This window comes from Rhinolophus sinicus, linkage group LG04, assembly GCF_036562045.2.
Source record: "Rhinolophus sinicus isolate RSC01 linkage group LG04, ASM3656204v1, whole genome shotgun sequence".
In the NCBI taxonomy this organism is placed as follows: Eukaryota; Metazoa; Chordata; class Mammalia; order Chiroptera; family Rhinolophidae; genus Rhinolophus; species Rhinolophus sinicus.
The window spans coordinates 76138196-76165714 of NC_133754.1; the positions used below are offsets into that span (position 1 = coordinate 76138196).

The 27519-nt window shown below is 36.8% G+C and overlaps 1 protein-coding gene across 3 annotated transcripts in view; it reads right to left on the reverse strand.

Annotated features, from left to right (window-relative positions):
• SNX25 (sorting nexin 25) overlaps positions 1–27519 on the reverse strand; it is a 99713-nt gene that overhangs the window by 60555 nt on the left and 11639 nt on the right. For all 3 annotated transcript variants that reach the window (XM_019736070.2, XM_019736071.2, XM_019736072.2), the window contains exons 2-5: positions 15017–15101; positions 7514–7730; positions 2238–2410; positions 1004–1190 (exon numbers count right to left, since the gene is read on the reverse strand). In XM_019736070.2, the coding sequence (XP_019591629.2) occupies positions 1004–1190; positions 2238–2410; positions 7514–7730; positions 15017–15101 (662 nt within the window). The remainder of the gene's footprint in view (positions 1–1003; positions 1191–2237; positions 2411–7513; positions 7731–15016; positions 15102–27519) is intronic.

Sequence of the window (27519 nt, forward strand, 5' to 3'; positions counted from 1 at the left end):
GCCAACATTAAGGTATTTATAGCATTTCTAGTCCTGAGACTTTGGCTACTATATTTTGAAGAAGATAAGCCGTTAATTCTTATCAAGATTCATTCACCTTATAATACAAGGAACTGTGCTCAGATACAAAATGACAGATGATGCTAGAGTACCAATAGTTGACTGTTCGAAATAATTAGTTCTGATTGAAAAAAAAAAAAGTTGTTTGGCACCTTTTGGTAACTCTCCTTAATGTTGACCCTAGTTCAGAGGCAAATAAAACAAGTCTAAAATCCTCAAATAGTTCAAAGACCCAATTTCAACCAATATTTTACTTTTCTGTCAGAGATCTACCAAAATTACTTATCAGAAGCAAAGTGACATACCAGATTTCCTTTCTTCTCTGTGCATTATCGTTTGGGGACACTAAAACACAAGGGTAACTAGAGAAACAGAAGTCTAGAAAATCTACAAACTACACAACAATATATAATCAAACTGTATGTGGATATTCTGTGAAAAGAAAAATAAAAAACACACACATTCATCCCTAAAATATCTAAAGTACGATAAGTGAGATTGAAGTTTCCTATAAAAGAGACTCCTGGGGTATATTTCCAATGTGTTTTCTCAAAGCAATTAGTAAAGAATCCCTTATTCCCAAACCAGGGCCTCTGCATTTTCTAAGAAAAATGAAAATCAACAATGTCCTGCAATGTAATTTTTAAAACACATTACCTCCTTCCAATGCTTTTCTAAGGTAGGCACCTGAGAGCTAAGCAGACATTCCTAACAACTGAACAGCTTTCAATCTATTATAACCTAATTATTTGAAAAACACTATGCTTTGAAAACAGTAATTCCACTGCAAAAGGAGAAGCTGGATACATTCAGTTGTCACTGAACAGTAAGACTAATAGATTTTATTTCTGCTTCCCTGGCAAACACATTTGTTTTTTTACCTCACTAGGCAGTGGATGATAACGCAGTAGCTATGGTCATGCTATAAGTGAAGACCAAATACCTTAGTTGCTTCAAGAACTCAACGTCAGAGTTGCTGTTAATAAGCTTGATGAACTCTTCATAAGAAGGAGCGTAGGTGTAGGCTCTCTTGTGATGTTCGTTCATCTGCTCTCTGTGCTCCAGCTGCGCAAGGAGCATCTGGTTAATGTGATCTGGATTACTAAGTAACGCCACTACTGGCTTCAAGACTGTGGGAAGAAAACAGCACCACTGAGCAAGGTATTCTCCTTTACAGGAACTGTTTTTATATCATATAATTGAAACTACATTTGGGAAACATTTTTAAACAACCCAAACAGGGAAAACACACACACACACACACACACACACACACACACACACACACGGCTGCTTATTTCAAGTTGCTAACAAAGCTATCAAAATTAAGTACAGTAATATTTTCTCTTTTATTTCTTCTATAAGGTTCAATATGTTCTGTCTGCCAAAAGATGAAAATCAACATTCTCCCAACTGGTGAAAGTGGACCTCAGGGAGGAAGTTGTTAATGACACTATTACAAATTCATTCTACTAACTTCAAGTTAAAAGCTCCCCCTTTCTCTGTAGTGGGCTGTATCCGCTAATGGACACCACTGGCTAATCCTGAGACAATAAATGAGACATTCAGTCAATGCGTATCAAATGCAACGTTATCTGTTTGAAATTCTGAGATAGGAAAAAGTTCTCTTAGGCCATGTTTTCTTCCATTTTTCTTATCATAGCTAAGCATTTCCCTAGATATATTTTTTTCTAGTAATCACATTATATTGTGGTACAGTTCCTTTTTTATTTATTCCAAGTTCACAAAATTACATATAGGCATTATCAGTGAATCTTGTAGCAAAGGTATTTTAAGTAAATGCGCATTGGAGTTTGAGTACAGATGTTCTTTCATCAATATACATATTATTGGCCTGGATAACACCAAAGCTATCCCAAATGGATGCCTCCCTGTGGAGAACATAAGGCTGGCTATCCTATGTCAAAATAAACAACAGAATGTACTATGCATTTGGTAAGGTTATATAAAACTCTGTTTCTCATGTATGGCCAAAGGATGCCCTCTTTGACTGACATTTAAACTTAACATTTTGAAAATATTTTAATTCCTATATGCCCCACAGTATACAAGGTCTGCAATAGGTGCCGTATAAAGTGTTATCAATCACATTTGTATGTAGCACATTTGCACAATGATCGTCACATTAGTAATATCAATTACTCATGAGAGTCTACCTTTTGTTGTGAGAATTTCTGCAAGCATTATACGTAAGCTGAGAGACTGGATATCCTTGGAGGGGAGGAGACAAAACACCAGAACTCGAGAACACATTTGTAGGAATCTTACTTCTTCATCTGAGTTCCTCAAGCACGCATGCAACACAAAAGGCCTCGGCTGTTCTTCTTGCCTAAAAATTTAATAAATAAGAGAGAAAAAAGGAAGGAAGGAAAATTCGAGAAACAATTCGGTTATATACAATTAGGTAAAAAATCTTTTAAATAGGCAATGTGTCGGTTTTAAGAACTGTGTCCACTTAACAATATCAACAGTCATAATTTTCACAATCACAGACTAATCTGGAAAAATGCAAATGCATGGCCTTTTAGGATTTCAAACCTTAAGTAGCATCAACAGTTATACATAACTCCTAAATCACAGCAGTAATCCAGAAAGCTACGAGTATTTCTTTAACTAGATTGTTTTTAGGTCTCCTAGATCTCTGCTTAAATATGCTCCACAGCTTCAAATTTCAAATAAAAAAATCTAACGAAGCATAAACCAGGGGAACCAGCCAGCTTTTCTGACTGGGTGATCATGGGATTAAATAATCTATAGTTATTTCTTCTGAAAAGAGGGGTCCATGATTTGATGCTACATAATTTGATGGTAAATTGCCTTCTGTGAGGCTCCCAAGTATTTTCCAACCAGTCTTGCCAACCCTGGTCACGGATTCCCAGACAGCACTGCCCCACACCATCTAAGAATCATTAATTTTGAGAATCTGAGTGAAGAGGATGGAAAGCAGAACTTTCTATACCTCCTTTTCCCATAGCATCTTGATAGCAAGTCAAGAAAGACTGGAAAGATAATTTTTCCAGTATCTTCCAGATAAGAGGCAACGTTTATGGGCTTCTTATAGTAACTACCAGCCAATACTGGAAGGAAAAACAAACACTAAACAGATGGGAGGAAGCATACTGGGAACTACACAGGAAATGAAGCAAATCAATGCATATTGGTGCCTTTATGACTAGTGTCTCCCAGGGGTAAACTGGATTTTTTTTTGCATGAGAGACTGAATACTACTTTCTAGACTATGTACACTCAAAAAAACAAAAACAAAAAAAAGGGATTTCCTATGTCTCCTACAACAAACTAGAGGAATTCAACCCTAATGTGCAAAGCTCACAACACGAACAGATTTTAATCTTCAAGCCTTTGCATATATAGATATATGTTGACTTTTTTTTAAAATGGCATCTTCAACTATTTTAAACTCTAGTGACGCTGCCAGCTAGAGTTGATACTTTAATATACTAAGATTTAGATGATAATGTCATTTCAAGCACTTTGCTTTAAAATATACATTTGATTAACATTCATTGGAGGAAATCGGCCAAAAAATAATCCACTTTTACAAGACAGACTTCTTTTAATACTATCAAAACCCCTCCAAAGTGTACACTGTCCCTTCTCTGTTCCAATGGAAGGCAGATAATAAAAGAAGCCTGGTCCTCAGACTTCCCAGAGTTCCTCTCCCTCCTAGAGCTAAGTTATGGAAAAAGCTTCTCAGTGAGCCAGAGGCCAGAAGGTGGGTCAAACAAGCTCGATCTCTGGAAACAGGAAACGCGAATGCTTCCCTGCAACCCTCTGCCTGCTCCGAGCAGGATATTCCTGTGATGCCCCTAGTAAGTGGACATCGAGCATAGCTTCAGAAGCCAAGAAATAAGCTTGAATCAAATGGCTGCTTCTGGGTCAGGAGATTCCCATCTGGTGGGTTGTAGCCTTAATCCTGCCATCATCCCTCTTCTGTCCCTCCTTCTTCAGTCAATCATCTGTTTATACTGCAAGTCTTACCACTTACCTTTGGGTTCTCGTTCCTTGAGTGGCCAAAAGGACATTAACCTTTTGTAAATTTTATATGTACACTATTACTTAATCTTCCCATCTACACCAAGAAGTAGGTATTATCATCACCACTTTATAGATGAGACTATTAAGGATCTGAGTGCATAGTGAACAGTCCAAAAATCAGAGGTAATAAATGGTACAAGTAACTCTCAAATCCTGTTCTGTCTGACACTGAAGTCCAGACTCCACCATAATCAGAGACTACACAGATGAAAGGAGAAAAAAAATTCAGAGATAAACAAAGAAAATATATAAATAAAAGCAGCAATCCGGTGCTTGACTGGAAAACAAAACACAGAGATGGTAAGGAGACTACGAAATTAAAGATGCTAATTATTTAAAAGCATAAAAACAATCATTTTTAGATTTTCCTGACAGATGGGACAAAGGAAGAGGAAGCAGAGGTAAGAATTAAATGTGATCTGGATTGGCTTAAAGCAGTAACAGAATGTCAGCCTGGGCATAAATACAGGCTGACCAGAAAACTGCCTCCACACAATCGCCTAACAGTCAACTACAGGAGGTATTGCTTTTATTAATGCAATTTATTATTCTCTCATCTGATAGCCGCCAATTCAATTGGTGGCTTCCTAGGCTACCAAGTCATTTTGCAGCCAATAGATATCTGCAAACTCATGGAGATCCCTAGGACCAGCGCATTTTTTACCCGAAGGTGGGCAAGTATAGATCTAGTCATCAAACCTAGACACCTGTCTGCCAGTCTCATTGTGTGATTGTAGAAGATGATGCACAAGCAGATATTTGCTCTCCAGGGTTCACCTCCAGGGCACAATCATCTATATGCAAAATGCCTGGTACTTTTTCAAATATCCATAATCCCAGAGAACAGTGGTAGACTCTTTTCTTTAATAAGAATCATCAACTAGACCTTCTATAGGCATAGCCTAGATATCAGTAAAATAGATCTATCCTTGGCACAAGACAAGCAGAAGCCCAAAGAAAAGGAGTTTCTAAACTCCTCAGTTCTACTATTCTGCTGCTTTACCTATAATATCTTTATATTATTCACAAAAGCAGTCATTGCAGAAGCTGGTAAATGTCTCAATGAAAAATACATTCTCATGTTAAAATTAGATAATCATAAAAATACTAATTTCTCTAACCACTTACTCTCTCCCAAACCCAAATCCATCAGCGTAACTGAATAAAAACATTGATTTAAAATACTGTCCTCTGTTGGACCACAATTTAAATACTTTACCGTAAATGAGCTTCCACTGAATTCAAACAAGTCTTTGACAGTATCTGCCAGGCAGAACTGTGGAGCACTTTATGTAATGGATACCACAGGAGCTCCAAGGGGTTGCTGAACCCTTGAAAGGAGAGGCTGAAGCTTCTGAGACTCTAGGGAAGTAACCCACAAGTACGATTTCTCTCACTTTCCTTATTAGTTCACATATCCCCTTACTGGAAGTTATTTTCTCTATAAACAGCAATTTTCAAAGGGTGGTCTGGACACTCCTCTGTATCCCCAAGTCCCTTTCAAGGGGACATTGAGGTCAAAACTATATTCATAGTAATATAAAAATGTCATTTGTCAAAAGGAAGTGCTACCACTGATCTAATCTGGATCAATTTCATCAAAATAAATAATTATATGGATTAGAAAAAAAAATGTCCTTTGTCTTTTTCACTCACATTCTCACAAGCATAGCGTTTTCCAGAGGCTACAAAATGTGTGATGACATCATCGCTCTGATGGCTAAAGGAAAATATACTGTGTATTCCTACACTTTAAAAGTTTTTGTTTTAATATCTAATATGGTAAATATTGATAGATATAATAACTGGTGAGCTGGTAAATGTTAACAACTGGCTCTCCTAGGGAAAACAAAAAAGCTCTGATTTGTAGCATTTACCCATTTCACAGTGTAAACACCACCACCACGGCCAATTACAAGCTAACAACGTGGCATCACTGAACTCAGAGTTGTGAGAGATACGCACAGCCGGCTCTCGCAAACCAGGACAAGCTTGCTCCAGCCCCCCACTAGACGTTACCCCATAAACAAAAGCTCTTGTAGGTTCTCAAGAACTTTAAAGAGTATAGAAGAGTTCTGATACCAAAAAAAATCTGAGAGCCACAACTCTACTGTAATTTCTCAAACCATGGGTTTTGACCCACAAGAAACAAAATAAAATTTAGTCTCAAATGCCATTTTTTTTTAAAAGTTAAAGAACAAAAAAAAATATCAGTTATCACATGTAATAAGAGTATTGTCTTATGAAATTAGGTCACAAAATAACATGTATTTCTTACTGTGGGTCACAGTTTTCAGCAAGCAAGAAAATAACCAGGTGATGGCTCTGTGAGAGAAGACGATTCATAGGATGAGACAACACAGCTGAGAATGGACAGCGGCTGCTGCACGAGCTGGTCCCAGTGGGAAGTAAGTATAGCATCACAGGGCAGAACCAGGGCTGCTTTCGGACAAGCTCACACGACAGGCCTTCTTAGAAGAGAATACAAGCTACCCACTGAGGATGCCAATGCTTGCTTGTCCCCTTATGTATTTTTCAACTACTTTCTCTCTTCCCTAAAAGCAGAGGTAGAATACTAGCAGTGAGAATAGGCCAATGAACCGTAGGGAGCCCGGCTCCTACTCCACCCGAGTCCATATCAAACCAGGCAGGAGGCTACTCCTTTCAGTAAGACCACTTTGTGCGTGAAGGATAGAAGTGCGTCCTTCATCACTCCTGCAGTTACTCAAGAGGAAAGCATACATTTAAGATCCTACTAGCAAACCTAAGAAAGGAAGAATTATCAGCACAGAAATGGCCTTGTTGAAGTCTTCTTCCAAAGACAAAATCAATGTGACGATACAAGAGGCTAACAAGCCTAATATTAGCAATTTTCACGTTGAAACATCTTCTCTAGTTATACCCCACAAGCTCCAATATTAAGTTCCTTCTAAAAATCAATTTTCAGGATACTGTGAGGCAACAGAGCTCTTAACAGAGGACTCACAAAAAGAAACAAACTTTATTAACTGTTTCTAAAAATTGTAAACTCACTGACACGCTTCACAGTATAAAACACTATTATACTTACATTTTCTATTTTAGGTACCTATGATACTATAAATAAGCTCACGTTAGTGCTGGCTGGGTACAACTCATTTCACTGTTCAAGTTATTAAACAAACCTACAAAGTGGTTTTCTATTAGAAAGTTATTTGTAAAAATCTACTACGATAACACTATAATTATCCCCCTCAATATGTCTGCATTTCAAGCCAAGTGTCAGCAAGAGGCAGAACATCCTAGAGTTGTGTCTTGACTTTGACCCCTCACTCAATAAGAAAAATACTTTCCCGTGAAAAAAGAGGGGGAGGGTTGTTCATATTCTAACAGTTACCTGGCATTCGCAGCTTTCAGGTCGCAGAAGTGAGTGAGCAAAGTTCTCACGACGTCATTGCAGACGACTTTCACCACATCCACATGGCTCAGTCTGTGGTGCAGCTGCCTGGCAACTTCCCAAAAGTCTTCCAAGAGCAAGTGGTACAGCTGTCCCTCATCTTTGCTGAGGTTTCCATACCAGGACAGAACGTAATCTCTGTAACTGTAGTCAAACACTACCGGGAATAAACAAAGCAATGAGCAAAACTTAGATGAAAGATGCAAACACCAAGGACAAAACAAGAGAAGACATAATCTTCCCTAACATCATCCAAAACGAAAGATTCTCATCTAACTAGAAGTTTTGGGGTGTGGTGACCATATGTCCTGGATTTTCTTGGACAGCCCAATATTTGAATCTTCTATCTTGGTGCCAAACTATCTAAAATAGAGCATCTTACACAGTGGCAACACACTATGCAGTATACTGGTTACCAGTGTATTGTCTCTCGGTTCCAAATTCATCCTGCTTTGCCCTGCTTTATGATCCTGGAAGCTGGACCCTGTAAACTGGTTACCATGTCACTCAGGGCAGCTCAAGTCCTTATAGAGAAAAGGGTGACACCAATATGATCTTTGCAAGAAATGAGGTCTTTAGAAAAATAAAAATGTCGCTGGGCTTAAATGGTGATTCCCCCAAGGGACCCGAGGGAGAAAAACATTTCGCCACGTAACCCTGTTCCCATTCAAGGATACCTGGGCTATTTTTTAATCACTACTTATTTCTCAAGTTTTTTCTTTCCCTTTTTTAAACACCACTTGATTTGGCTTAATTTTGATGTGACCATACATCATTTCAGATAAAAAAAAAATTATGCTCCTGCTTTGCTTTGCTTGTCTGCACTGTCATTTATCGCCAGGAATCCTGTGGAACAGAATGTGACTTGGGATCCTCACCTACTTCACACCTGGCAAACAAACAACTAACCCATAATTCGCAAATAATTCTTTAGCCTAGTATTTGGTGCTCATTTATTCACTTTAGCCACTACACACCAACTGAGAGAGAGAGAGAGAGAGAGAGAGAGAGCGAGCTTGGGGGGTGGGGTGGAGGAGGGAGGTTCTTGTTTCATAGAAAACTGAGTAGCAAATGGAATCTCCAGCTCAGGATTAGTATTCAATCTACGTGAAGATTCCACATATCTGCAAAAGCCCACAGGACAAAGGAAGCATCACTCTTGTTTTAATATCCTGTGATGGCTTTTTTCTCAGAATATCAACCATGAAAGTGTATCCAATAATTTTCCATCTTTCCAGAATTTCTCAGCTTTATAACAGTTTATAAAATAGCATCTTAAATCCGATAGCTCAAAAACATACATAGAGCATCAAGAATTTTGTTCAGACACATATACAAAGGTTTAGATAAATCCTCAAAGTGATTCCATTGGCCTCAGTCATGCAGAGACCATACTTAACATAACTGAGTCTTATAGCTGAAGAACAATTACTGCTGAGAGCAAAGACTTAGGGGCAAGCATTGAAAAGAAAAATGATCCCACCTCAATCTTTCACTATTCATTAAATAAATATTTATAGAGTATTTCCCATATGTAAGATGGAATCAATATCCACTGAACATGAAAGAAAAGGCAAAACAAAAGCAAAAGCAACAAATGAATCATCTCCTAGACCTTTCGGCAATTTTTTTATTCACTACCAGATATTAATTTGAACAAATGGTTGCTATGTTTTCTAGATTCTGCAAAAAGTAGCCACATCTCATCACTAATTGAACTATTCCATTAAGAGGAAAGCAGAAATGGTTTCTGACCCAGATGTAAGAAATTATGGCAAAAACAGGAATGGACCAATCCTATAACCTCATTTATTGGCAACGAAGAAATAGAACAGGGTTTCTACATAGCAGATGAGTTTCATTCCCTCCACAAATTGAGGTTCCAAGAAGTGAAATAACTTGCTCAAAGCCAACCAGTGGCAAAGCCAAGTATCCTTCCAGTCAAATATTCTGTCTATTCAGGACCCTGCAGTCCTGCACAAAAGTAGAACAAAATAAGTCACGTAAGTAAAACATATTAGAAATCTAAAAGAGCTCCCTTGCCCATTGGACAGCCAACTTATTTAAAACATATTTGTATTTAAAAATATGAAAAAGGCTGTACTTTTAAAAACTGCTCTAGCAGGTACAAATAGGACCAATGAATGAAAGTCACAAGGAGGTTATTTTTTATGTTAACCATAAGGAGGAAATGGATAAAAACATTAAAGCTATTAAAAAACTGCCACATTAGATGGTGAACATTCCATCATAAGAAACTTTTAAACAAGCTGGATATCCAATGGACAAGGATGATACAGAAAAAATTGCGCCCTGAGATGGTGGGCTGGATTACATGACCTCCAAGGGCCCTTGTCTGCAAGGCCTTTATCCCTTCCTTCTGGACATCCCAGTGCCAAGTAGCCAGAACCTAATGAGAGCTACCTTGCCAACAAAACCACTAGTTTGTTCATTTGCAATTCTTTCTCTCTAGCTCTTTCTTGAACTTAAAATTTACATGCCATAGAATTTTTCACTAGTAGCATATAAATCTACAATCCAAAAGGCGCGGAAAACAGAAGTATTTTTCCTTTCATTAAAATTTAATTTCAAATCATAGCCAGAAATTAAGAGCAATTATAAGAGACTTAGTATCTTTAAGTATGACCTTTTCAGGATGCTAAAGGATTACTGTGAAGGGCATAGTCAACTACATAATGTCCCATTACATTCATGAACCACAATGCAAATGTAATTAATACAGCTCTAAAATACTCCTCTGATAATACATTTCAGTTAGGAATTAATAAAAATGAATACTGGCATAAATCTGTACTCAGCATTAGAGATACGTGTTATCCACAGGTATATCTTCTATCAACAGCTCATCATCACCCCTCTTCAAGCTGAGAATCATAAAAATAGAATAAATATAAAAAGTACAAAACAAAGCTATAATTCTAAATATGTACTGCATAATTATATCCACTCATTTACTTAAGTACACACATGAATAAAATATTTCAAAATATATCCTATGGGTCAATTCGAGGAAACAGAAATTCATGATCATAAATCTACATTATGGTCTTTACTTATTAAGAAATAAATATAAATAATGTAACAATCCACAATGAGAAATGAAAGAACATTTATATTCACAGCCAAGCAACGAGTTTTTCTTCAAAAGGCATAAAAACAGCCAACAAAAATTCAGGTGCTATTATCACTCAAATATGTCTATTTTCTAGGACTGCTCTCACAGAAGTAAGTAGTCAAAGAGAATCACTGAAGATTACAGAGAATGGAATAATGATTGGAACTTCAGTTTTAGTTAGATTAATCTGAAAAGAGGACTGAAAATAAAAAAGTAGAGAAAAACTAGAAGTAAGGAGACCAGTTAAAAGGCTACCATGTTAGGCTAAATAAAGTTATGTTACAGCCTTTTGCATAACCTGGACAATTGATTTACAGGCCCATTTACCAATAAAATTCAGAGAAGTATTAAGAGCCAGTCAAAACTAACTGAAATATATTCACTTTGAAATGTACATGTAACATTAATTGCATTTGTGAAGAACACCACAAAAAGTAATGAAAATAATGGTATTTCTAAGACATGCAGGTAGTATCTTACAAGACAAAGTACTGAGGTCAACATTCCTAATGCTTTGAAAAGGATAAAATCTTATGAAGAATTGTATTTTCAATTCATGAACTTTCAATGTAGTCAACTATAACTAAAAACAAATTTTGAAAAATAAAATTTTTTACAAAAGAACTTTCAATTTAACATTCAGGACACTACTGAGCAAAGAGCAGGTACTCAATAATTACTGAATTAAATTCTCTGGTTCACATTAGTGAGATAATTCAGGGTAGCCTAGTGAAAATTAGGCTACAGAGCTAATGAGATTTAATAGTAAGTCAAAAAGATATTTTAAAATCTTTGTTTCTATCTCTGTCAGTTTTCCAGGAAACGTAACTTCAGGAGAAACTTTTAAGGCTATCTGATACAGAAGGGTAGCTGTTCTGATTTCTCAGGCAGACATACAGTTCATTCATACTATACCTGAACTGCGAAAATACAGTTTTTACATTTGAAATTGGCTAACAAAACACAGTAATAACATGCTTTGATCATTTTCTTTGAGTATGCCATTAAACTTCCAGCATTTGTAGCTCTAATGATTCTTATTGCTCCACAGAAAGCCCAACTATATTATTTTGCTCTGCATATTTGACTATGACTTCTTTCTTCTTTGTAATTCAACCTATAAAGATTTAAGACAAATCCTAATTTATACTGAGCTGCAACACAAACACACTTTAGTAACAACAACAAAAACCCACACCTGAACATGGAGACACACATACATGCCTTGCATTTTACTCAACTCTTTGAATTGATCTGTTTTTAAATTATACATTCTGAAAGAAAAAAACAGATATACACATACAAAGATAAAATGGTACGAATTACTATAGCCTTCACAAGCACCCCTGTTACTTATAATTTGCAAGCATATACCAAAAAACCCTCAATTTTATAAATGCAAGTCTATTCAAGTCAGCTAGTAACATTCAGAATTCAATTAAATATACTGGTGCCGAGGTTTAGAAACACAAATCAAAATATTCTAGAGATGCAAATTATAGTCACTACAGATTTTCTAAATGCTTATAAAATCTCTTAACTTTCTCAACACACATGTCTAGATTATAATTCCTCATTAAATTAAGTGTCCAAAATTTTTAGAATGCAATTTTGGTTTTGTCTCATGTTGTTTTTTTAATAACTATTACTAAATGCATAGATTTTACTCTCAATAACCACTTTTATAGTAGCCTATAACTACTAAGAAAGAAGGGACTAGCACTAGGTATAATTCACGTTTACACAACTTCTCCCTTTAGGTCTTCAATGGTCCTAGACGCACAAGGCAGTTCAAACTCAGATTAAACAACTGTTTTATTGTTTGTTTTATTGTTTGTTTGTTTGTTTGTTTTAAAGATATCAAAAAACAAAGTTAAGTACTGCCAAAGCAGCTGGAAATAAAGACAAGAAATACCAAAAAGGATAAAGTCACAAAACCTGGGTACAAACTTTCAAACCAGTTGCTGACTCTAAACTACAGATGTATGAAGGTAAGATTACAAGAGCAGTGGAAGGCTGAAACAGCTGGGAGGCTAAGAGAGCTGAGCAGACTTCAACTGCTGTCCATCACAGGAAGACAGGTTGGAGCTGGAGTCCCGCCAACTTAGAGGTACGACCCTGGGCTTTCCATTGAAACTGTAGAAGGACCATGAAATAGATGAGTTAAATAAATGAAAATCCCAGGACTCAGGGATTTACCTTAGACTAAAGACAAAGTCCAAATACACTCACCCTAAAAAAATGTATAACCAAATAACTTCACGGTGATCACTTGAAAATTAAACTGTATAATAGAGCAAAAACTAATATTCTTCACAGGAAGATAACAGAATCTAGGATGCCTAAGAAAGTAGCATTCACATTGTTCTGTACACAATCAAAACTAACTAGATCTGAGAAGAAACCCAAAAAAGTTAACAGATAGTTAAAAGAAAAAGCAATCAATAGAAACCAACCCAAGCATGGCTCAGATGTCAGAATACTGGTACTTTAAAGTAGCTATTATTAATATATTCAAGTTATTAAAGATAAAGATAATCATAAATGACAGATGGGAAATCTCGGCAGAGAAGCAAGAACTGTAAAAAAAGGACCATAGAAATTCTAGACATGAAAACTACAATATTTGAAACAAAAAATTTGCTGGGTGTACTTAACTACATGAGATAAATTTTCTGTGATGAAAGAAATGTTCTTTGTTTTGATAAAGATAGAAGTTACATGTTTATACACATTTCTGAAAATTACTGAATTGTACACTTAAGATTTGTGCATTTCAAAGTATGTCAACCTTACCTCAATAAAAGCAATTAAGAATTACTTTTTTATTATTAGTTTCCTGTGTAAGGATTACTTTTTAAAACCATGATTTTAAAACCATAATAAAAGTCAAATTTTAAATTCAGTAAGTTTTATCAAAGAGATCGTACTTTACTAATATAACAGAAATGTTTTTAAAGTTTAATTCTAGTCCCCAAAGTTCTAGAATTCTATGATACTGTAACCATAGGCAGAAAGAACTAGGCCGCAGGGAGAGTGGGGGAGAAAGGGAAGGAGAAAGTGTGTGGGGGAGCAGGGGAACCAAACACAAGAGGAAATGAGATCATTCTTAAGATCAGGTGTACCTACAGCTAACTGGGGTTGGATTATAACACTATTACCACTGCAGGCAGGAAAAAAAATCTCCACCCCGCTGTCACCATGACAGCCATGACAGTTCGACAACGGCCAAGTAAAAACAAACAAACAAAAAAATCCCTCCTCTCGAAGAGAAGGAGTGGTCAGCGGAGACCCATCCTGGAAATGTCTATAACACCACTGCTGAGTATTTCGCACCTTCATTCAAATATAATCCTAAATTTCTTTGTTCTTTGGGGCAGTTGCCCTTTTTCCTGGGCCTGTCCACTCCCACATTTTGGGAGTGTATTCTTTTTCTTTACTTTAATAAATCCTCTGCTTTGGCTTCCTTGGCTTTCTTTCTTTATTTATACATCCTAGAATGCCTTCCGTGATGATACAAGAACCCTTTGTCTCCAGTAACAAAAATACATGATTTCTAACTATCTCTGCAATAGTATTCATCTTCAAATTTTAATATGTGATAAGAAAAACATACTTGCTTTGGTCTCACTTATTTAGTTCTTTCTTACCTTCATATCTAACATCATGAATTCACCTGAAAAACTCAGACCTTTTTTCTGTACATATAACTGAAATTTTCAGTGTTTTTAGAACTTTGATTTTAAAAATAGCTTTTTAAACTTTAATTTTATCAAAATGTATTATCTTTTAAACTTTAACATTTGTATTACACTTACTTATTCCCATTTGTATATAGGTAACAATACTGTACTCTCCACAATCCCCCATCCAACCTTCCTCAATAAAAATTTCACCTGTATGTCCTTCATTCTTTTGTAAAGTTGACCACTATCCCTTAATTTGGTAACTGGATTGTCTATCAGTGAGCCTGAGTGCATTTATTCCCAACACACCTTCTCTAAAAGAAGAAAATATTTCTTCAAAAGTATTTTAGGGAACAGAAAACAGATCCTTGGAACTAGCTCTACACGGCTCACTAGCTTCATGTGATCTGGAAATTCCTACTTAATAAAATGTTTAAATCCCATTCATTCTATTAAAACATAAATGTATTTATTTAGTCATCAAATAAAAATTCATGAAGAAAAAATCCTAGTGCTATACACAGACCAGACAAGAAGGATAAATTTGCTGGAGATTATTTTACTTTTAGAACACAATGAATTGCTTTACATGATAATTGTATACCCTTATTTAATCCTTACCTTCTTTCAGAGCTTTATCCATATTATGAGAAATTACTACCCTTCTAGACTGAACTGACTCATGTGAGTTTCCATACACAGGACTCTGAAATATAGAAAAAACAAAGAAAAGATACATATTACTGAATGAATAAATCACATATAAAAATAAAACCAAAGGTATGAAATACCATCTAAACAAGCAATATAATATTATCAGATTATAAAGTTCTTTCGAAAAAGTAAATAAATGCTTAAGGTTAGTTAAGAAAAATTGGGGGGGGAAAAAAGGATTATTTTTCCCTTTCAGATATCAAAACAGTATGGCGCAAGTGTAGGAATAAACAAATCAACAGAAAGGTAGAAAAGCACAAAACCAGATGCAAAATGTTTGCAACCACATACACTAAACTATTAAAAGTGGTTTTCTCGAAGCCAGGGCATGGGATTTTAACTTCTTACTCCATTTTCTATGTAATAGCACATTTTAAAATTTTTAATTGTAAAAGGATACTGCTTGGCAAAAACAAAATAGGGAGAGACAATGTACAGAATTAAAATCCTACTATCTGGCTAGTAAGACAACATTAAAGAGGAAAAAATTTTAATTGATCACATACTGAAACAATCAAAAGCATGTAAAATATAATTGAGCCTACTTAATGGTTTTGGAAGATAAAAAGTAACTAAGTAATGTTAACAAAATGTGGAGTATTTTTTTGCATGGCATATATTACGAGTGCTTGACTAGCATTACCGCATCACTAAGGCGCTCTAAATGGCTATTACTATCACCCTCTTCCAACAAACAAGCCTGAGGAAATCACTTTCTTCTCAGGCAGGGCACCTCAACACAGCTGCAATCACCCCCTTGACCCTGGGCCACCTAACCAGGAATAGAGAATTTCTATTCCCTGGCTTGGTTTCATGCTGTCCGTTGGGTCGAGTGCCAATAGTTGTCATCCATTTTCGTGATCACTGTTATTAAAAAACAAAAAAAAACCCACCAAGATTCCTAGGCTGAAATATTTTTAAAGGCCTTAAGATGTACATGTTGTACTCATATAAAAATTCCTTTATGCTACAAATTAACATACAACATTCAACAATTTCCCAAGGAATAATATTTTTAAAAACCTTATAATTATAATCCTATAGAAAAAACTAATGCATAAAAGAAATACATTCTCTGCCATTTAAAACTATTTTCTAGTCTCTGGGTAGTCTGCTATAAAATTAAATGGTCAGTACATTTTATTATATTTTAAATTTGTTTGAGAAAGAAAAAATTGAGGAAATGAGAGGAATTTTAAAATTCTAATGCTGTTTTAGCACATCAGGCAGATATTTAAACAATTTATAGGGGTTTTTAGAAATTTTTTAAATTGAATTAATACTTTTAGAGTGCTACACTGATAATTTTAATCACAACTCCTCAAGCTTTTGGCAAATAAATGTCTGATACAGTCTCCCAAATATAGGTATGGTAGTTTTAGTGTGCAACACTAATCGAATGATAAAACCAAAGCCAAACAACATTTATTTGAGAAGTTCTAAAATTTGGATTCTTAAAATGGAAATTGTCTTTAAGAGCTGGTAGAGAAGCAGGTTTGAATGTGAGTGACAGGCCGCACATGCATATTTAAGCATGTTCTGTGCTTATGTGTCTATCTTTACAATTTCTGTCCAAACTTAATTATTCTATTCTTACTTTTTACCGTTTTGTCTCCCTATTCACGACTCTACTACTACTTGCTATCATCTACATTATTTCTTTTCTCTTTCTGCTTCATATTTAGATGTAGCACATATAAGGCCTTTACTCTCTTTAAAAGTTGATGAGAATAACGTTTTCCATTTGGGCTCTTTAAATAAAACTCCTATTATTTTTTCAATCTTATTTTCCAGTCTGGTTTTGGATTTCCTCATCCAACCACCCCAAGGGGTCACTGGCCCTTATTAAAAAGAAAAACGTTCTTCATCCCTTATCCTGTCCCACAGCCTAATGGAGTCTGTAAGTAAGGAGAACAGGAAGATAACATAAAACATCATAGGCCAAAAACAACTGGGTAAATAAGCAAGGAAATTACTTTTTCAATGATTTAATATTTATGGAGCCAGAACCTCATTGTCTAAATTATTACATGAGTTTAAGTTAGTCACTACATACTTTATTTCTTTCCGATCATAAAGATGTAGTTTAACAATCATTATCCCAAGGTGGGAAAGAAAAAAAAAAGGAAGGAAGGAGAGAAAGTAAAGAAAAGAAAGGAAGGAAGAAAAAGAGAGACAGGGCGGAAGGAAAGGGGAAAGGGAACAACCTAGCTAGCTAAAGCAAATGTAAAATGTGAGTAAGAGTCTGTGGCACAGAGGACAGTGAGCAAAAATTGTCTTCATTCTCCTTTTATTTGTAGGTTTAAAAAAAGAAACTTCACATGGCAGAGACTTCTCCAGAAGACTTGTTCTTTTTAAGGCAAATGCTAAGTTCCCCTCTCTGCACGAACATAATAACCTTCCTAAAATGCTGGTTTTAGGAAAGATGAAAGAAAAGTGTGTGTGCATTTCCTACTGTCACAAAGGATAAGTGACAGAAATCTTTAACATCCTAATCCAAAAATTAGGACTTCAAATGGAAACTACCCAGCGAGCTCTTGTTTTAAGTGTATAGTATTCATATCACACTATTCACTCATAAAAGCTTTTGGTGAACCACTACTCCTTCACATGTAAAAACATACGCCTTATTTTTTAATTTAATTAAAATAAATGAAACCTGTCTTCATGTTAAGATTTAAACCCAGCTTAAAACCAACTTGTCGAGAACATTTTTAATCATTTAGTGAGTTCTCTGAAAAGAGAAAAATGAGAGGTCTCAACATATAATTGTTCATTTTAAAAATGTTTTCCAAAACCAGGCAAAACCTGCAAGCTTTTTTCTAATCCATGTCTGTAACTACTAGATCCTCAGTGTCACAGAATAGACGCCATATCAATAAGCCCTTTCCTGAGTACATCTCAGCTTTCTGTTTATTCCTGAGTATCAGCTTTTAGTCTATAGCTGTAACACACTCAAATTGTCTTTGTCAGAGCAAAAGACGCCCTCTCCCGAGGGACACCCTAAGAGAATCCATGCAGAGACCTGGGTACTCTGACACCATTAGCAACTAAACCACCAGGAACTGTCTGGAATCCGGCCAAGACATACCTCATTGTCCACTGTTTATAAATATGACATTGCTCACCGTGTTGCTTCCTGTGGCAGCACAGATGGGGCTAGGACAGCCAGCCCAGACTTGTCATTCCTTGCATGCCCATTATCTGGGCTACTCAAATAAACAGTGCCTCTCTCCTTCATTATATACTTATACACTTAAAATTTTTTAAATGTATTTTGGTTTATTTTAAAAAGAAAAACAGTTGTACAGAGCTGAAGGAAGATGGGTACAAAATAATTTCCTGTAAAGCTACTGAAATAGTGATTTATCTCAGGAAAACAAACACTAACACAAACACCCAATCACCACCCTGAATCACGTGGAGCTGTTATATGGCCAAGTCCTTCCAAACACTCTCAGTAGCTAACCATCTACTGGGTTCCCATGACTAATACTCTTGTTCTTAAACTATGTTATTCTCAAAATCATGGCTCCTTTCCAACCAATCACGTTCTGTTTCAAGCTCAAAAAATAATTTATTTAAAACCAAAGAACTAGAGGAATCACAAATATTCTTCTTCAGGAATATAAAAAGGGACTAAGAATCATGAAATGCATCTCATTTGAGTAAGATGGTGACATAAGCAGTAAGTCACGCCCAACATGAAAGCTGAGTAGCCATGTTACAGAGCTGTAAGGGAAGCAAGGCAGAGCGGGAAGAACACCGGCTCCCAAGTCCAATAGGACTTTTCACTAATGGTAGATCCTTGACCCAGCCACTTCCCTCTCTAGCTTCGGTGGGTTTATAACACTTCAGAGGACTAAATAACTAACATCAGGGGTCCAAAAAAGAAAAAAGACAACAGGAACCTGGGAAGGAATATAAATGAGTTGAAGGGGGTTGCTACTGCTATACTGCTACGTGTTCCAATTCCTTTCAATAAAAAAAGGAAGAATTTTAGATGATATCCACAAATAATTAAATTTTACTCCAAATTGTGGGCTTGTACTATGTGGGCCAAACCATGAGCCACATTCAAACGAGGGGCCTCTAGTCCATAATTGCTGGCTCACACAAAGCACTTAGCAGAATGCCCAGCATGTTGTAGCCAAGAATAGCTAGTATCACTAATAAAACACCAAATTTTACCAAGTCAAGGCTAATGGGTTGGTTGGCTGGCTGATTTTCCGAAGGGAAAGGAATGGCGGAAATGAAAGTAAGAAGGAAGGGTTGAAAAGTTAAGCAACCGGAGTAATACAACATAACAGAACATATTGTTCTTGAAATATTTTTGCTTTTGAGGCCCTACTTTACAGAGAAGAAAGTATATATTTCCTGGAGATGTCCTACTGTGTATGTGCCTTTATATATTTTTTTAATATATACACAATGGAATATTACTCTGCCGTAAGAAAAGATGAAATACTGCCATTTGCAACAACATGGATTGATCCTGAGATGATTATACTAAGTGAAGTAAGTCAGAAAAAGTTGAGAACCATATGACTTCACTCATATGTGGGATATAAAACTGAAAGGTTTTATACTTTTATTACTTAAGTATTCAAACAAAACCTGATTTAATCAGAAGCCAAAGTCCTAGATGATGCTTTATAATGTTTAACAATGAACTGAAAAAGGCTTCCTTATTGACAAAAGAATATTGTCAAACACATACACTGAGTGGGTATCATTTAGGGAGATTGTACTGATAGAATTGTGGTATTTGTGTCATAATTTTTCCCCCACTTGATCAAATATAATTTCTAGTTTAGACATAAGAAAGAGAAGCTATTTTTTAAAATTCAGACCTACAAACAAATGTTCTCATATTATTTTTTTTTCTAGATTCCAAACATGCTTTTATTTTTAAAATGCTATTTCCAATTACATAAAGAGCAGAGACACATTCTCTATTATAAAGAATTAAATTGAAATGTCCAATGGCCAATGTTTTAATCATGACTTTTAACGAAACCTTCTTTAAAACCCAGAAGGATGGGGTTCAGAACGTTTCGAGGTGGGTGAACACATGGAGGAGAGTGGCCAGCTCAGAGGGCATGGAAACTCGGTGCCCTTTCCCGATACCTTGGCCGATACCTCTCTTCCATCTGGCTCTTCCTGAGTTACAGCCTTTTATAATAAACTGGTAATCTAGTGAGGAAAAAAAATTAAACCTATAATACCATCATCCAGAGATAATCATTACTGATATTTTGGTGTATTTCCTCCCACTCAGTGATTCCAACACTTAAACTATGTAACTTTGGACAACTTTTCTGTACCTCAATTTCCTTATCGGTAAAATAAAGGTAACAACAGTACCTCTTAGGATTGATGAGCATTGAGTTAATACACATGAAGCACTTACAACAATGCCTGGCAACACAATAATAATTATAAATTATTATTGGTACTTTTTATAATTTTCATACTTTTTTAAAGAAATTAAAATCATAGTATTCACCCAGTTCTGCATATGGCTTTTTACACTCAATATTACATCATGAGCATCTAATATGTAACAAAATATTTGGAATACATTGTTTTAAATGACCTATACCACAATTTATTCTCTTATTACCGTACATGTTGTCCCTGACATTTTCCTCTATTTTAAATGAAAAATATTTTCATTTCTATGAAAGTAGTACCACCAAAACTGTTTTTTAAAAATACTGTATTTATGACATTTATGGTTCGACTGGGACTTCAACTTCACTCAAAGGACTGCATGTCTCAAGAATTTCGTTGTGCTTCAAGGAGTCTTCTATCGTCTAAGAAACGAAAGGAACAACATGGGGGTGGAGGGCATAGAGGAAGCTCTGAAGCACAAACTATGCAAGGTGAACTGGAAAAATCACTTTCCAGCCTCTCCAACCAACCCTAAACTATAAACCTTAAGAGCTCAGCACTGCTCGGTATTTCCAGATAAGGAAATGCGTAATAAACACAAGAGGCAGGGGCAGGTCAAGGCCTTCTCTACCCCAAGGGATACTTAGGCAGTAAAGTCAAGCCAAACTGGCCTCCAGAAATATAAATCCCTATTATGATTTTACTAAAATGACTTGGCACAAGATAGATTGGATTATCAGCAGCTCCTGTAGCTTATTGCACCATTTATCAAAGAATTGTATTCAGGCTACAGGCCAACCCTGCCTACATGCATCAAACGTAGGAATCAAGGTTCTGTTTATATTTCTATAGTTAAATATGATCATCAGTCAGGACGGATCCCGAGACGAGATCCTATGAAGGGGTATGATATCATCTTTTCTCTGAACAAATATGATATTTAAATGTGCTTTTTGTTGGGGCACAATCCCCCTATTATTACTATGGCAAAAGCATATGATACCACATTTTAGTGGCAAGAGCACTCAATTCAGACCCAGGTGAAAATAGGCTCTAAGTTGATTTCTTTGCCATTTTCTTGCTAAGTTACAACGAACACGTTCACCTCTCTGACATTCAATTCAATTTAAATAATATCTACCCTATTAATATTAAAAAGGTTATGCATTTAAAGAAGGATAACGCAGTGATGGAAGGAGAACTGACTCTGGGTGGTGAACACACAATGGGATTTATAGATGATGTAATACAGAATTGCACTCCTGAAATCTATGTAATTTTACTAACAATTGTCACCCCAATAAATTTTTAAAAAAAAGGATAACGCATGTCAAAATACTTTTAAAATTATAAAGTAGTTTACAAATATAGGTTATTATGGTTCCAAAAGTCATAGTCTAAATTTTTAGCCATGCTAATTTCCTTCCCAAAGAATGATTATAGTTATATTACATGTGATTAGTATCATGACCTTTCATGCTTTCAGATTTTACTGTCACAAGCAGACTCCTTTAGCAATGTTTCTTGGTTACTAATCTGCTTTCCAAGAGAAAAATGAATATTAACGCAAAGGCAAAATCTCTATTAACTGATCAACAGAGGTAGGCTTTTGAGGTATACTTAGGATTGTTTTTCCATCCAGTTGGAAGAATTAGACTAATGGGAAGAAAAATGTGTTTTATTTCTAATGCCAAGGACTCAAATCTGAAGAGCCTTAGAAAACACACTCCACTGGCTGACAAGAGAAATTTAAGTACATGTAAAATGAGACATACATTTGGAAACTGAAATGATAACATGCACTTGACAGTACACAGACAGATAGTAGTTGCCCTAAATCAGCAAGTTTAGAACAGCTACGAGGGCTGGAAGAGAAGAATGAAGAAAGCAAATTGGCTGAGGAAGGACAATTGAAAACTGACATTAGCTTTCTGCATTCCTGAAAAGGTTCATGTAATAAAAATTTTGTAATCATTTTATCACTGGCTTCCATTGTAATTTTGAGTTCATAAGGGAAATCCACGAGACAAATCACATCTCCATCAATTCATTCAATCTAACATTGACTGAGAACTCTGTGTGTCTGCCACTTAGTTGGGTACTAGAGAGACAAAGCTGAATAAATTACATTCTCTGTGCTCACCAGACTTAATCTATTCTTGACAGAAGCTCATAAATGAGTAACTAATGAGCCATACCACTGTGGGAGGCCATCTTTAGGAATTGTATTAGTCTTCCTATTCTGGTATCTTCTCTACATTTTGCTCTCTAGTCCAGGTAGGTCATGGAAGAAAAGTTACTCAAATATATAATCAATTCATGAGATCATTTCATAAGTATTTTGAAGTTCACACACATTGAAGTACACAACAAAAATTATTCTCATTTCCTAAGAGTTCTCAGTGAAGCCACTGAATATAAATGATAAAGGAGCAGGAGTTGTTGCCTCTGCTTCAAAGCTTTCATGTAATTCAACACCTAGATGAGGCACACAGAATGGCTTTTTTCAGAGATCTTGAGTAGTGAAACCAATCACAGGTTTTGGGGTTTGTTTTGTTTTGTTTTTTACTCCATTACTCTCCTGGAATACCATAATACCATTCCTAATTAATTTGTTGACTGATTTTTAAATAAAAACTGGTGATAAAATATTTAGTACCTTGTTAGAAAAAATATTACATTGGCAATTTGATTCAATGGGCTCTCTACTTCCATAGTTCCGTTGAAGCAAAAAGATGAGCTCCAGGCAGAGTGGCCCAAATAATATACATGTACAAAATATTCAGATGTATGAGATGAATCATTGCCATAAAAATACTAGTTGCCTAAAATTGAAAGTACAATTCAACTGAATGAACTCAAAGAGGCTGACTTTTACATCCCGTCTAACTGGTGAGTAAAAGTTATCTGCTCCAGACTAGATCTAGATCATAAAAATTATTTCTTCCATTTCTATCTAAAATAAATGTATTGAAATTCAAAGACTAAAACCTCCTCTTTCAAGAAACATGGTATTAAATAAAGATAGGCCACTGTGCAGCAGCCATCTACCTCTGAGTAGAGAGGATGGAGAAATGCATACTCGAGCATGTAGATATATAAACATAGTGAGTACAGAAGTGGTCCTTATTGACAGTAGGAAGCCCCAAACCATTGCTTGAAAACACACTACTCAGTTTCCAAGAATCACTTGGGGTATTTGTTCAAAGGCATGTTTCTAGATCCTATCCCACGAGATTCTTCATTCATTAAGATGTGTCTTTGGGATAAGCATTTTTAACAAAACTCCCTAAAGTATTTATGGACCCTTACATCACACTTTGAGAGACACTGTTAAGTGGTTGTTACGACAAAATATGACACCTGAAAAAAAATTTAGAAGTGTTTTATTATTCAGAAGACGTACTTTAATGTAAGAGTATAGCAATCATTTTATGTAGATTGGGAGCAGAATCACAAAAGATTCATTCCTAACTTCGACTTTGCTTAGTTAACTGAAATAATTATAATGCTTCATTTGTAGTCTCATAAAGAAAGGAGGTAGTATAAACTCTTTCTGTGTAGAATTTCTATTCCACAATATTACCAAATCATCACTCACTTTAAAAGGCAAGGAAAATCAGTTATATTAATGAGAAGTAGTTTTAAATATAGTGCTTGAATCAAAAATTATTTGTATTCCTGGAATGGTCTAACTACACAGTATACAGGCACTGAACAAAACCATTCTTGGAAATTTAACTTGGCTAAAACACTCCTCTAAAGAAGAAAAACATCCATTCTATTTCCTGATACCTGACTTCTATTGCATTTAATTGGTAAAATTGCCCCTGAGTACAGTTACAAGCAAATGCCCTTAACGACCTGGCCTTGGGCAAAATAGTCAGTCCAGAGACAGCAACTCTGCTCTACCCACCCCCGGCCTCTGATTTCACAATGCTTAATGCAATCTTCCTTCTCTGGCAGCATTTTACTGGAGAACTTCTGGAGGCAATTCCTTCAGTCAAGACAGAAATAGGAAGATGTACAACATGGAATATCAGGATTATACTCACAAGTGCCCTGACCTCAACTCCAGCGACTATCACCTCCGCTCCACTTCAATCCCCCATTCTCATGGCCACACCGCAGGCATTTGCATGACAGTTAGGAGACATCCAATGCCTTTGGTCCTCCCTTTTCTCTAAGCCCTCAGCTCCCTCCTGGCCTCAGTTCCTTCCTGACTTAGTTGACACCTGAGCAACTCTCATCAAGCACTCCTGCACCCTGAGCTTGTCATACCATGCCCACAGCCTGTCTTCTCCAGGGCTGCACCTCAGGAGCTGACTGTTCCTCCTACAAAAATGGCATATCCATGCCAATGGATGTCATCACATTCTCCTGGCCTCCAACCCACAAGTGCCCTTAACTTGAAAACAATCCGCCCACTTACCTTTGCTACACTTCCTCTCCTTTGTGTAGCAGAACACCAGGATTTAAGAGGGTGGCTCCAGCGTCAGAAACAGAAAAGGCCTGGATCCCTCATTCATTACCTCTTTCACCTTTGGCAAGTCACTTCTCTTTAAAACTGTTTCCTGATCCATAAAATGATAATAGTAACTATCTCATGAGGTCACCATGAGGATTAAATGAGAACGTAAAGCACTGGGAACGTAAAGCACTTAGCATAGGAGGCTCAATAAATGTTTTTGCTGCTATTCTTTCCAATAATTTGTTCCAAACCTTTTACCACCTCTCTTAAAATTACCCTCTATGCACGTCATTCTCCTCACCATTAGCAATTAGTTTTGCCTCCTCCTTACCAAGAAAGTTGAGGCTATCCAGCTTAAAATATCTTAATTCCTTGGCAATCTCCTGCCAAGTTCTCTCTATGTGCTCCCCTTTTCTTACCTTTCCCACTAATCTCTAGCCTAATCCTTCCTCCTGTGCTCGGATCCTGTCTGTCTGGACACTGCACTATCACTCATTCTCTATCTCTGAAATTTTCAGGCCCTTCCTCTCTGCTTTTCAATGTTTCCCTTTAACCTAGAAATGTGCTTAAATCTCTCTCAACACCAACAAAAGATGCCCAGAACACACACGCCACACTATCCTGTAAATGCTGCCTTCGCTCCTTTCCATCCCAGCCAATCTTCTGGAGCACAGCCCACACTCTGCCTCTGCTTCCTCACCTCTCACTCATGCATCACCAAAGACAGCATCATTTCTGGCCCCAGGTCCACCCTCACTTCCCCAAACAGTACTGGCACCGGTCTCCAAAGACCTCCAACTTGTCAGAGCCAGTGGACATGTCCCGGTCCTCCTTTGGGACCTCTCCCTTCTTTGGGACACTGCTAGCATCGATTCCCTGCTTCTCTGGGCTTTTCCCTCCTGTTCACGGTCCCGGACTGTTTTCTCTCACACACCTCGGTGGGCTCCTCTCTGCCTGCCCCTCGGCTCACAGCTTTTCCACCATTCCAGGCTATCCTCAGCAGTCTCATCAACCCTATAGTTTTCATACCGCATGTACATGGACCACCAACGAATCTACTAGTTTCACCCTGAGCTCTCCCTCAATTTGCAGACCTGAGTATCTAACTGCAAGGTGACCATATCCACAGGTATCTCAAAATCTACATGCCCAGAACTTATCTCATTATCTTCCACCATCCCAAACCCGCACAAATGGGACCTGTGTCTATTCAACTACTCAAGCCAGAAACATGAAATTAACCTAGACTCAAAAAAATGTGTATTGAGCAGAAATGAAGAACATGATAAAACTGACTGGATGGAAGGGCAATTGAACTGGACCTTTTACAGGGAGAACTGAATGTGTAGAAATGAGTCAAAGGTCTTTCCAGGGGCACATGGGTGCATGCACACACCACACAGAGGTAAACGAAAGTGTGAAAGACAAGCTAAATAGAGAGGTTAGCCCTAGAGGCATGAAGACCTGTGATGTGAAGTGAAATGTTCATTGTTTTGACTCCACTGCTTCCTTCCTCTCTAAATGATAGCTCCTAGGCCAATCACAGAAATCCTGCACCCTGCCAACAATTGGTTAGGAATGGGTAACTGTCCAAGCCTGGCCAATAAGATCAAGGCCTTGATTCCAAACCTCTGGAACACTGCCAGAGCGATTTCCTTGTTTCAAAACGGGACTTACCTCGTCTGGGTATCATCCTGTGTAGCCGTGGTGCCTGAGATTGCTGCAGGTCCTGTGGCTGATAGCCTGGGAGTTAATACCACTCACAGCAGGGTGGGGGGGCTAAGAAAATACAGAGAACTGGGGCTGAAGGCTTGATGCTCCCCTCATGGAACCTACCCGACCCCTGGGCTTGTCCTACCTCTGAGTTATGTATTATTTAATATAATAAATCTCCTAATTGTTTTAAGAAAAGGAGGGTGATACAGGGATCAGCCGTGTTTAGAAAACAAGGGATTAAAAAACAGTTAAACAGGTTCCTTTACTATAGGATTTCTCAGAATGTTAATATAGTAATGCACATTGTAAAGCTTCAAGAACTTAGTTTTTCAAATTTATGTGACCACCAAACTAGTCTGTCATCCTTCCTGTTCTGTTTTTGCAATGTACCTAAAAACAACTCCCAGAATTAAGAATTTGTAGATTATAGTTTAGAAAACTTGATTTTTACCAGAGCTGCTGAAAAGAGTACGTGACTGACTACTGTGACACAGTAAAGCAATGACAGGGTAATACAGGCACAGAAAAAGTGCTACGGGAGTCCAAGGGATCCCTGCCAGTCACTCCGAATGGCAGATGGCATTAATGTTATGTGCCAATTCTAGTAAATTTTTAGTGGCTGCTTGGAATGCTATACTGAAAGGGATTCTGAGTGCCTCGCCCACATTCAGCAGGAAAATAAAACACTTGATTAGTAATGATTGTCATGTGTATAGAAGGGGCAGTTGTGACAAAATCCTAATTTATTCTGAGACCTCTACAGTGACAAATTCCTAAACAGCTCCTAGAACTATCCCAAAGAGTCTCGAGTTTTTTTAAAACCTGT